The sequence below is a fragment of the Myzus persicae genome, unplaced genomic scaffold (genome assembly GCF_001856785.1).
Source record: "Myzus persicae strain clone G006 unplaced genomic scaffold, MPER_G0061.0, whole genome shotgun sequence".
In the NCBI taxonomy this organism is placed as follows: Eukaryota; Metazoa; Arthropoda; class Insecta; order Hemiptera; family Aphididae; genus Myzus; species Myzus persicae.
This window is the reverse complement of record NW_019103798.1, coordinates 193,790-206,344: the sequence shown is the minus strand read 5'-3', so window position 1 is coordinate 206,344 and position 12,555 is coordinate 193,790. Positions and strand designations below refer to the sequence as shown.

Below are 12,555 nucleotides of genomic sequence, written 5' to 3'. Positions count from 1 at the left end.
ATGTATACAGTGAATAATTAGTAAAAGTGCGCACATTTAAGTACCATTACGCCAAAGTTCAAAAACCATTAAAATACTCAAGATTTCAACACAATAATATGCAAAATACCAAAAAAAAAAACTAAATAAAAAAAATGAAAAATCTGTTATTATGGCATTTAAGACAACATAATAACTACAAAAAAAAAAAATTATTGTTAATCGTTTTAAGTGAGAGAATTAAATAATATGAAATATGTAAAAGTTAGAAAATATCAACTAAAAAATGTATATATTTCATACAAATAGCACTATAAGTCGGGTGTATGTCAATTAATTAATTTGAAATTTTATATTTAACCACAGAATATTGTAAAGATAAAAAAAACAATAATTTTTCTAGCAGATAGTGCCACTGAAACTCATGTCAACATTAAGTTACAATTATCTCAAATATTAAATTTGAAAATTCTGTTCTTTTTTTTGTACTTGTATTATTATTTATTTTAAAAACGAGGGAAATATTTTATTCCTATATTTTAAATTTATTGACCAGTTATGCGGAACACATTATTATTATCATGGTTTGCGACAAAGTCAGTCGCTCACAAAACTCCGACGAGATTTGAACGATATTTTAATACGTGACTCGCGCTGTAATAATATAAATAATTATGAATATATATTATTGTCATCATGACTACGTGGTATAATATTAGTACCTTTAAAACGAGTCTTCGAGGACTTGTATTTCGTACACCTACGTCATCTCTATCCTTGATAGATCTCAAATCGATTAAATTGCTTGTCTATACGAATTCTCGGATTTTTACGACGACACAATTATAAATTCAATTCAGCACCGTGGTTTGGAACCGTTTATGTTTATACCTTTCTCGTACGATCTTTTCTGGATTAAGGCTCCATAGTATACACTATACGAAGTACTTTTCTACAGATTTAGATAACAATTACCCTGAAGGGTAATAAATGGTTTAATGGCTATTTAATTTATTTAATTTCTTATCCGACATAACGTCCCATGTTACAGTAAGACAGTATTAAGTAACAGTTCAACAGTTGTGTGAATTGACCACCCTTTGAATTACAGCTGCTGTTTGCTGTTATGGAGGTTTTGATTTTCGCGATTTTCTGGAGCCGATATAGAGACTACCTATATAAGAGTAGATCAACATTTTTTGCTAAAACCACTGCTTGGATTCACCTCGGCTTCTCAAGTACGCAAAAGCTCACTGAGTTTCAATAAACTACAAATAATATATATATATAATAATAATATTTATTTATTTTTGCACTAATAGTTTTACAATAGATATAGTATAATATGATATGATATATTAATATACCTAATTAAAATAACAGAAGTTGGTCAATTTCAAGCCACTGGCTGTGCCGAAATGAGAATTCACAGAACAGTATGAAACCTATAATATATACAAAATATAATGAATATCAAAATAAGAAAGTTATAAGCTAACATTATTATGAACTAAGAATGTTACAACTTATTATAAACCATAATAGGTATAAAAGTGTCGAAAAATCGTGAAAAAAATCAAAATTGTTAATTTTGTTTCATAATTTCAGCATTTGATTATAAGCGGAAGTTTTTACAACCAAATAATCCAAACCTAACCAGAATTATGGAAATATGGAATTCATGTCTCTCTTCTTAGAACGGGGTTTCATCGATTCCGCCAGACCATTTTATACTTGGGTATAAGGCTTATCGATTCCGCCAGCATCGATTCCCCCAATGCAGATATAGTTTAAAAACGACCTATCGATTCCGCCAGGGAAAAAATAATTTTTTATTAATTTATATTAAAATTCAATATTGACTTATTTTGTAGATACCTATATTATTATTATTATACAATTTTATTTATTTAACTATATTTTATTATTTTATGTATATATTAATTCACATTGCATTAGTTTGGCATCCATCATACCATAAAAATATCATTGTATAACTTAAAACCATATTTGACTAATTTAATTGTATTAATATATATATATATATATATTGTATTGTATTAATTATTAAACTGATTATTAATTTTATTTTTAATATTTAAATTAATTATTGAATTATTTTTAAGATATATTATTATTATTATAACAGAAATAGGTTGACAGCAGCAGTTGCCAGGTCGAGGTAGAAATTGGTAGGTGGCGGAATCGATAGGTTGTTTTTAGACTACCTGAACTGGCGGAGTCGATACTGGCGGAATCGATGCTAAATTGGCGGAATCGATAAGTCCCCCTTAGAACGTCCACTGCCAAGCGCATTAGCCTTTTACCAGTTTTACCGTCAAGTCCAAATTTCCTCCTGCAGTCACCATCTCTGTGTCCGGCGCACGGGGCACATCTCTCGGTCTGCAACCAAGCTTTCAGGTCCAAAGCGCACGGCCGCGGATTGCCTATCTATACCAATTATAGAACGAACACGTGGACGAGGGCAGCAATTCCGGTGATTGTGGTCCTTCGACAAGGGCTGATTTTCTTCTATAGCTGATCCTGATCCTGCTCCTGCAGTGACGGCTGCTGCTTGTTCGTCGCCGTCGAGCACCATATCCTCTTGGGCCGTCGAGAAGGTACTGCCGGTTGAACCGAAGTCGGCCGCACATTATTGTAGTGCACTGTGTCGTCGTTGCCGCCCAACGTGAACACCCCACGCAGGCTGGGCGTCCTGGTCCGCAAATCCTATGGTTGTCTTTCGTGCAGTATGTTTGAAAGGCGGAAATGGAGATTTCCCGATTTCGCACCAGCAGTTCTCCTTAAAGATTTGAACGGTTTCCTGAAATGGTCGTCGGCCAAAAGCAGCTGTTTCAGACGTAATAACCCGAAAAGCTTGACAAAATATCAACGTTTGATAAAAATAAAGCAAAATGTATAGTTTAATATTGATTATATATATTTTTTTTTTATAACTTATTAAGTACTAATATAGTTGGTAAATTACTGGGAACACGATTCTATTACCACTGTTGCTAATTATTTGCAAAATGTTGATAGCATTTTGAATTTCATAGCTGAAAAAAGGGGGCATGTAGTTGCCCCCTGTCTTATTTTGTTTATACCGGACAAGGAATTGATTTGCAAATTATTTGCAAAATGAGTGCATAACCTTCAAAAAATCAGTCAAGGTTAGGGGGGCCAACTTAACGCACATATGACTTGTATCTAATATTAAATTGTTACTTGAAATTTGTTAATATGTTCAGTGTTGTAATAAAATCAATTGTTTTTATTCCAGTTTGAATGTATTGGATCCACCAAATCATGAACATAGTGAATACACCTACTCACTTCAATTCTAAATAGGTACCTAACCCCATCTATTAACAAGGTTTTTTAATGTGTATTCAAATCTCATTTTTTTTTTTTTTTGAGCTACATGTTAATAATGTTGTGCTATGTAGGTACACGGCCACATCACTATAAAGATTGTCTCGACTGAAAAACCTTTGTAATTGGTACATTTTCTATTGTGAGACTTTAAATCTACATCTGCATACGTGTTCACTTGGGTGTGCCTCATATGTTGAAGTCACTGTGTGTAATCAAGGTTGGGCAGTATCAAAGATACAACAGTATTATATCTTCATCAATATTATCTTCATAACCGATATCGTCATCTAAATAATGAAAACTTCATCAATATTATCGGTATTGATGTATTGTGAACTTCATCACAGGGACACAGACTTAGCCTGACGTGGGCCCGAGCATCGGCGCTGCTCAGCAGTTAAAAAACGCAACAGTAAACACCGGAACCCCGGCTCACCTTTTCACTTTTCAGGTGATTACTATCGTCTATCGACTTCCTCGGTCACGGCCGTTTGAGCCTCCGAGTCAGGGCAAAGCTGAGTCGTCCGTTTGAATTGTTATTATAGAACTATAATCCCCCTTTTTTCACACAATTAAAGGTTTTTCATCCTTGAAAACCTGTTGTTGTCATAAAACAAATGAATTGGTTGCCGCTCGAACTGTGGAATCGCTAGAATTGAGTATGGCCATTGTGTGACCGATAAACCGAGTTCAGTTTCTGCATTTTACTATAGGTTAGGGAATTGAGTGTTTATTTTTTCTTGACTAATAGGTATAGGAAATAATATAAGGATGAAATGTGATCAAATTTAAAATATGTTTTTTTTAATGTAACATGTAAAATGTTATTAAATAGTTTTGAGTTTTATTAAATTTGAAATGTGTAGTTTTAAAATTTTTGAAATTTGTAATGTATAATTTTTTTATAATTTATAAAATATAACGATACGTCGATACCTACTGGTACAACATATAAATAATATAACATGTAAACCGTCACTAGATAATTCAATTATCAATTATCATAATTGAGTGTTATTACTTTTAAAATATAACTATCGGTATAATATATAATATAAATAATAATTTTTATGATTTTATTAACGAGTATGATTTTTCCGGGGGCTGTTTTCCGGTTGTTTAAGAGCAATGTGTCATTATGTCGTGTATTCATATCATGTGTATTTACATATTATTTATATATAATTTTTTTAAATATTACCAGAAAATAGAAATTGGTTAAGAAAAATACCTAAAAACTTAAAATATTGCCACAAAAAAATAAAAAACCTCAACAAATGCAAGATTCACCAAAAAACTTGATATTAGCACAGTGGGTACTTGAAAACGCATTAATATATCTTGAAATCATCGTCTCAAGTATTCCAGAAAAAAAATATGCAAATGCATCAAAATCCGAGATTTACTTTCAATTAAGGTTGCTTAGGTTGCATTTCTCCGAAATTTGATTTGAACATTTTGACATTGAACTGTCGAAGTACTCCGAAAAATATTCTGCTTTGGAATAGGAAATAAAAATGGTTGTTAAAAAAATTAGGTGCTAATTCGGTATGCGCTCTACCGGTTTTTGTGTTACTCGGTCTACGTTCGGTACGCGGATATCGGACTGCAATATTGCTGTATAATATGCGTTATCTGCCTCGGATTTATGTGATAAATAAATAAATTATAGTGATAAAAACTAAAGAGTATAATTTTTCAGATATGCTGTCTGGAAATGTTATAAAATTATGTAAAAATAATATTTTCAAAAAAATTACAACTATTCCAAATTATGAGTGTAGACCTTCGATATATTGATCAGTAGTCACAATATTTCCGCTAGTTCTCAATTCCGGGATATTTGAACAATGATTTCAAAATTTGATAAATCACTAGTCAGCTTATTGACCCATAAACATGATTTAATATTTAAATGGCCCATTAAATGAATGCATTTCTCATGCAATTTGGCACGCGCAGATCTACCTTTAAACTTAGTTTATACGTCTTTGACTCAGCATTCCTCTTCTTTAGTGATATTTTGTTTTTTGATTGCATATGTATATGTAATATAATATACATAATTAAATTTTAATGGGATCATACTTACTGTTATATAATACAAAATTGATAAACCAATCAATAAAACATATTTATTAAACATTGTTTGAAGGAGCTTACTATTGATTGATTAATTAAATGTTTAGTAATTGTTGATGCAACTAAACACAAATCATACAAAATATACCAAACTAGTCAATCCAGTAGTTTTCAAAAAAAAAAATTATACTGGGATGTGCAATTCTCGAATGAACCAGTTGTGATTACAGTTTATTTAGATATAAAGTACCAATAAGTAATAATAATAAAGTCACAATTATGATTTTAAAATACAATCATTGAGTCATATAATTAGTTCACTACAATGAACTACAAGTGCATATCACTATCACCATTGACCTCCAACAAATTCTACCTTCTAGGAACTTTTCTTACTGTTATCATTCACACAGTAAAGATGTCAAAACCAGATGGTGTGACTGTAACTGTTAAGGGGAGCTTGTGATGATAATTCTGTTACATTACAAATTGGATTAGCATAAAAAAATTGAACCAACACCGTAGTTCTTAAAATAAGTAGGTATACCTCAAATTTCTAAGAATTGTAAGTTATAACACATTATCATTTAAGGACAATTTCTTCAAAACTACACTGATTGAATTTTAAAATTCTTCACATTATTTATGAACACGATTCTTTAATGATTGGAATTATTAAACTGTGTATTTATTTTAAAAAATATTTTAGATGATATAAGATAAATTGTTATTAAGCAATTATTATTAATATTTTTATACAAATTTCTTAATGTATTAATATAAATGAAAACTACTTAATAACTACAATTAATTAGTATGTAATACCTAATCACATACAATATAAATAAAATAAAACTATTAACTATACTAGTACAGTTAAGGGCATAATTGTACTCGTTATTATAGTGTACATATATATATAAATACATACTTTAAGTGAACATTATGCTCAAAGAGCACAAAAGTTTTGCTTATGAACATTACAACAATTTATGTGAAGGTAATAAACTTATTGCCAACATACACATAAAAACTTATTGTTTGCTATAGGTATGTATAAAAAATGATAAAATGTAAAAAAAAACCACAAGTTCTTGTAAACAGTAAAGCAATGTCCATTCGAATGTTAATCTGGCACAAAATAAATATATTTGTATTAATGCGATGGTGATGTTTTCTTCACAACGTCAGGAAGTGATTTCTCTTCACGAGGTTTAGCTCCTCCAAATATACTTGTATGCTGAGTAGAATCAGCTAATTGATTCAGTGGTTCTTTTATGGTCCTTGGTTTCAATTGTAATTTAGGTCTGCCTGGATCATCTAAAATAAAATGTATATTTCTTAAGTACTTATGTATAGGGAAATAACAAGATTTATACAAGAACAAAATATAAAATTTGCACACTAATAATTTTCTACAATATATAAAATGCCCATTTTTTGCTGGTAAAATAAAATTTCAATATTATATAATATACCTGAGTAATGACTTTTGTTAAGTTTATCACCTAAAAACATCAAGGAGTATTTTTAATTTAATAATCTGAAATAAACTAGGTATCTTACCAAAAAATGTAAAAAAAATTTAATTTAAATTAATTTTGTTGTTAAATAAAAGATATCAAAACAATATGTGATGCAATATTTTACTATCAAAACTTAAGAAAAATATTCTACTTTAAATACAGATTTTTGTAATGAAAGCCTAAAAAAACATAATAGAATTCAACTGAAATAACTTCTCGAAAATTAAAGATTATAAATTATCTCGTTCAATGAGAATTCTAGTAGTATGAAATGTTAAGAAAACAAGCCTAACAATAATTAGGTAATAGGCTGATCTTCATCATAATTATAAAATTAATATTTTGTAATTTCTTATTTATTAATTTTTTTTTGTTAATTACTGACGTATTATGAATATAGGTGTCTATTGTGTGTGTTTATATTTTTTACCTGTATATTAACTACTAAATAAGAGGACCGCAAAGTTTTTTTTAATACAAATTTGGAGGTCAGAGCACGACTAGAAAGGTTGGGAACCACTGATCTATTTTGATAACAATATTTCATTCTTTAATTAAACATCATACAAAAGTAAATAGTACCAAATAAAAAAGAAACTTATTAATATTTCAAAACTTAGTTGGCAATTGTATTATTTTATCAATTAATACTGACATATTGTAATCTACACTAATGAAGACCATTATTTTATATTAAACACATTAAGTTATAATGATTCAATATTCTGAACATGCATCAATGATTAGATTGGAAGCAATATTAGTGTTAACTCATTCACTATAAAACATTTAATAATTAAACTTACTTGGTGGCGGTGGTAAACTTTCAAAATCTGGTCTACGCTCACTACGACTTCCTCCTGGGAATTGCGAAGCATTTCCTTGTCGATTAAAGTCTCGTGAACCACTGTCTGGATACCTGTTCATGCCTCCTCCAGATTGTTCCATGAAATTACCTCGTCCGCCCATTCCACCACCCATTCCTCCGCCATTTTGATTGCGGAAATTACCACCAGAAAAACCTACCAAAATGTATAACATTCAAATTTTATAACAAAAGTGCAACCATTACTGGCAATAAAAATTATCATTGAAAATGTTATAAATTTAACTATCCTAATTAATTTAGCAAATAAATTGGGACTGTGAACAGCATTGAATATAATTATAAAATTACTAATAATAAATTAATAAGTATATTTCTCATACAATTTCCTCAGCAAATGTATTCAGTTTGTGAACAGCAATGAGTATTAATCATAGAAATGCTTATTTTTCATAATTATATTGTACAACGTTCTCATACAATATACTCAGCAAATATATTCAGTTTGCTAACAACTATGAGTATTAATCATAGAAACTAAGATCTTATATTTAGAGAATACCAAATTCTCATACAATCTCCTCAGCAAATTAATTCAGTTTGTGAACAGCATTGAATATTAATCATAGAATTATTAATATTTGCATTATTTTTGTGTAGTAAAATGTCTCATGTATCTTCCTCAGCAATTTAATTCAACTTGTGAAGAGCATTGAGTAATAATTATAGCATTTAAACATTTAAACTTGTAAGTAAATAAAGCGTTGTCATCAAATATAGAAATAATTTTATCAATTTAAAACATATTACAATTTATATAAACTATAAACACATTTGAATACAAGAGAATATATCAATAACTAACAAAACAAATTTAAATATTTACCTGAATTTTGAGTAAAATCATCAGACCTACTGCGCATTCCAGGGTTATTGTTAAAGCTTCCCGGAGCACCACCTATACAAATATTTAAATCAATATTAAAAACATAATAGCATGTGTTAATTACACATTTTTTTCTAAAATTAATGTTTGAGATGATACAACAATTGAATAAGTATTTTATAATTTGCACATGTATCGGTACAGTATACTATTGTTCACCCCACACTACACAGATGATTAGATTATGGTTATCATCAAGATATAAGGATCAATTATATATATATTATACAAAAAAAAACTTACCACGCACAAAACACACGTTTCAAGAGACAAAAAAATCATTTTTAAAAAAGAACTTGTTTATTATTTTTCATTAATTCTACAATGCAGATAGCACACAGGAGATTTTATCAATAAATAGCTTATTTTTTTTGAATACAGAGATCCCAAAACCTCAAAATCATAAATTTGGCACATAGAAAGTTTTTTCGTATCAACAACGATATATTAGAGTAAAACAAATTATTTTTACTAGTAAAATAAAAATTTGGGACATTTAAATGTACCTCAAATACACAACATATAGGTTATGTATTAAAAACAAATTAATAGCAATGAATTCTATTTAAAGATTAATAGATAAAGTGTTTTTTTTAAGCTTCAGCAACTTAGGCCATTAGCTGTAGGGTTACAGAACACGTGTGTGTTTGTTTGACAGAATTTCTAGTGGGCACCCGTAGGTTTCTGCCATGCCCGGGTGGGGGATGAAGGCCACTTTCTTCAGACACCGTAACTGCCTGGAGAGAAGTGCCACCTGTGACCGAGGTTCGAACCAGCAACAGTGCGCATTGCAACCGAAGCGTTATCCACTCGGCCACTTTGTCCCCCAGATAAAATGTATTTCATAATTATTATATTTTTAAAACAAACAAAATAACCTAGTTTCAAGTTTGTATTATAATATGTATTTACCTAATATAAAAATAAAAGAAAGATAAAATAAATCTTATCTATTTTAACTTTTCACAAACCTAATATTAATTATGTTAGATAACTCTCACACAAATTCTTCAAAAAAGATTGGAAATATTTAATGTGCAAGATGAAATAATAGTTACCTCTGCCGCCACCCCTGCCACCTCTATCAAATCCTGATCGTTCATTTCGTTTTCCAGACGCAACATCAATTTTGATTTTTTGTCCTTCGATAAAGACTTCCATTTGAAGTGCATCTTTCAGATGTTCTAGAGTGACAAATTCAACATACCCAAAACCTTTGAACATATCAGTCTCTTTGTCATGAACCAACCTCACATTTCTAATTTGCAACTAAAAACCACAATAATTTATTATTTAATAACAAATGAGTACTTCAGGTAGTTGATTTGGTAAGTTTTGTTAGGTGTAGTGGAAGATACATAGCACTTAGGTATCTTGTCCACTACTAAAACATAAAATACTTGTACTAGGCATTACCTGACTTTGAAGAAATAGGTTTTCAACATCTCCTTGTGTAATTCCTTGCGGTAGATTTCCCAGATAAGCCACAAATGGTGGACTACTCGGTAATGGTTTGTTAAAACTTCATAGAAAAAAAAAACAATTTATTGATAGATATTTATGTAAAATTAATACTTAGAATAAAATAATCTAAATTATATAACTTTGATTATAATCTTTTGGATTATTAATTTTAAAAAGAGCTAGGTACCAATGTAATAAATTTATTAGATAACTAAGGAATATTATAGAGGATTATATAAGCTATTTTTAATTTAGATAAATGTAGCGGATTCATATTCTAAAAATATACCAATCATAAATTAGACTATTGATATTTAATATCAAAATAATAGTAAACAGTTAGCAAATTGTTGAAGGTGTGGCAGCATAGAATACCTGCTTTTTTTGTTAGTTTTATGAAAATATTCTCAAGATAGAACAAAAGACCTACTTCATTCATTAAAATAAGTATGCTTTTTTTTTTATAAAAAAAAAGTGTAGGTAAAATACATTGTATTTACATGGGTAGGTAAGTTGACCATAACACAACAGTCATGTGGTCTTAAATTGAACTCAATTAAGGACCACTATTTAGATATTTTCTTTTATTGGCATTAGAAATTGTAATGATTTTACAATGAACTCTATATTATTTAGAATTTGACTGTCATTATTCTGTCGTAGGTATAGAGGTATAGTAAGCAAATTGTATTCTAAAGTAAAAAATTATTTATTTTTATGAAATCAATTCAACATTGCAATATCGGGTAAACAAAATATCCCATTGTTGGAAATCGTTTGTCGAATAATTGTTGTACTTCTGGTGAGCCGCAGGGTACCAGTGAGCCTACATAACGGTCAGCGGTACAGCTTACGTCCGGCCATCGGTCGAACCCCGAGAAACCAGCTGACGGATGTCCCGTTCACCGAATAGGTTGCCGAAAACCGTTCAGCGGCCACCCGGATCGATACGAGGCTTTCCGACGGGAAAACGACACGGCAGCGAGCGACGGCGGTAAATGAGTTGTGATTCTATTAATTGATGGGTGGCCGTCGAACGTCGTGCCGTGTGTTCGATAGTAAGATTGTTGTAAAATACCTGCTGTTGTCGAAGTCGCTGAATGCACTCCTGCCGGCCATGGTCACGCGGCGCGGTTTGGAACGGTATCGAAAATATCAAACAAACACGGTGTCACACACACAAACACACGCGGGCGCCGGTGATCTGGTGGTCGCAGGACGTTTCGAAGACGAAAAAGCAGAACACACGTGGCCTGCGTAACAAACGAGAGAATTATCGTCGCAACCCGTCGTAAGCAGTCCAAAACTAAATGTTAAACAACGAAAACGACTTGGCGTTTTTAGCAGTGGCGAGTGATGTCGCTCGCTCACAAGTCACAAGTTATAGCAATAGCACACGGTGCCCAACGCAATAATAATAATAATAATAATAATCGTGCGACCAGAGAAACATGAGGTTAACCATGGAGCGAACGGTTGTACGAGCGCGTTATTCCATGGATGAAACGATCGGACGGACACTCGGGAGTCTGATAACCACATGACTTGATAAGAAGACGTACCGAAAAGGAGGGTAGCTCGAAGCGCGCCATATAAATGTATTAACAGCTGCTGCTGGAGTCGCACGATTAAAGGATTAATGTCCACAGGCTGCGCTACTAGTCGTTACTATGTTGAATGTTGTCTTCATTTGTGCAATCGTGCTATGTATAATAGATATATGATTATTTATATAAGTATTAAATGGTAATTGCTACTGTTACTTATTTCCGGTTTCCTTTTATTACACATATGGCCCCTTTTATATTGCTCTGTTAATTTTTTCCAATCAGATTTCGGTAATATTAACCAAATATTAAAGACAGGCAAAATATTTGTTATTTTATTTAATGTGAACAAATCAACATCTCTTTTTAATCCAATAATTATAAATTCAGGGGCGGACTGGGGCAACATTTTGGCCCGGGAAATCTATATTTTGACCCGGCCCTTGCCATTTTTTTTCATCACAAAAATGTAAAAACTTAAATATACCAACGTTTTATACAATGAGGAATGCAGCCTCTATACATTTTCAATTTTCCCAGAAAACAACTTAAGATTTTTTTTTTCATTAATTGTTTATGGCATCAACTAAGAGGTTATTAGCCAGGGGTTTTTGGGACTGTTGGGTTCGGAACTCGTGTGAAACTTAAGATTTGTTAAACTAAACTTACCAAATAGTTTCAATATGTAATTTTAATTTTGTTTAATATTAATGAAGTACTTCACAAATAAATAATATATTGGTAAAAGTCATTCAATCGTAACATAATACTATTTAATACCTTATGTAAAAATATAAAATATTATGA

General features: G+C 30.9%; 1 protein-coding gene across 1 annotated transcript; it reads right to left on the bottom strand.

Moving 5' to 3' along the window:
- Nucleotides 1-6,246: 6,246 nt before the first annotated feature.
- LOC111035327 (eukaryotic translation initiation factor 4H) lies at nucleotides 6,247-11,616 on the bottom strand. Its single transcript, XM_022316900.1, has 6 exons — nucleotides 11,280-11,616; nucleotides 10,154-10,259; nucleotides 9,796-10,006; nucleotides 8,678-8,749; nucleotides 7,772-7,987; nucleotides 6,247-6,759 (listed from the first exon to the last, which is right to left on the bottom strand). The coding sequence occupies exons 1-6, from the start codon at nucleotides 11,318-11,320 to the stop codon at nucleotides 6,596-6,598; spliced, it is 810 nt and encodes a 269-aa protein (XP_022172592.1). The 5' UTR covers nucleotides 11,321-11,616; the 3' UTR covers nucleotides 6,247-6,595.
- Between the last annotated feature and the right edge of the window lie 939 nt (nucleotides 11,617-12,555).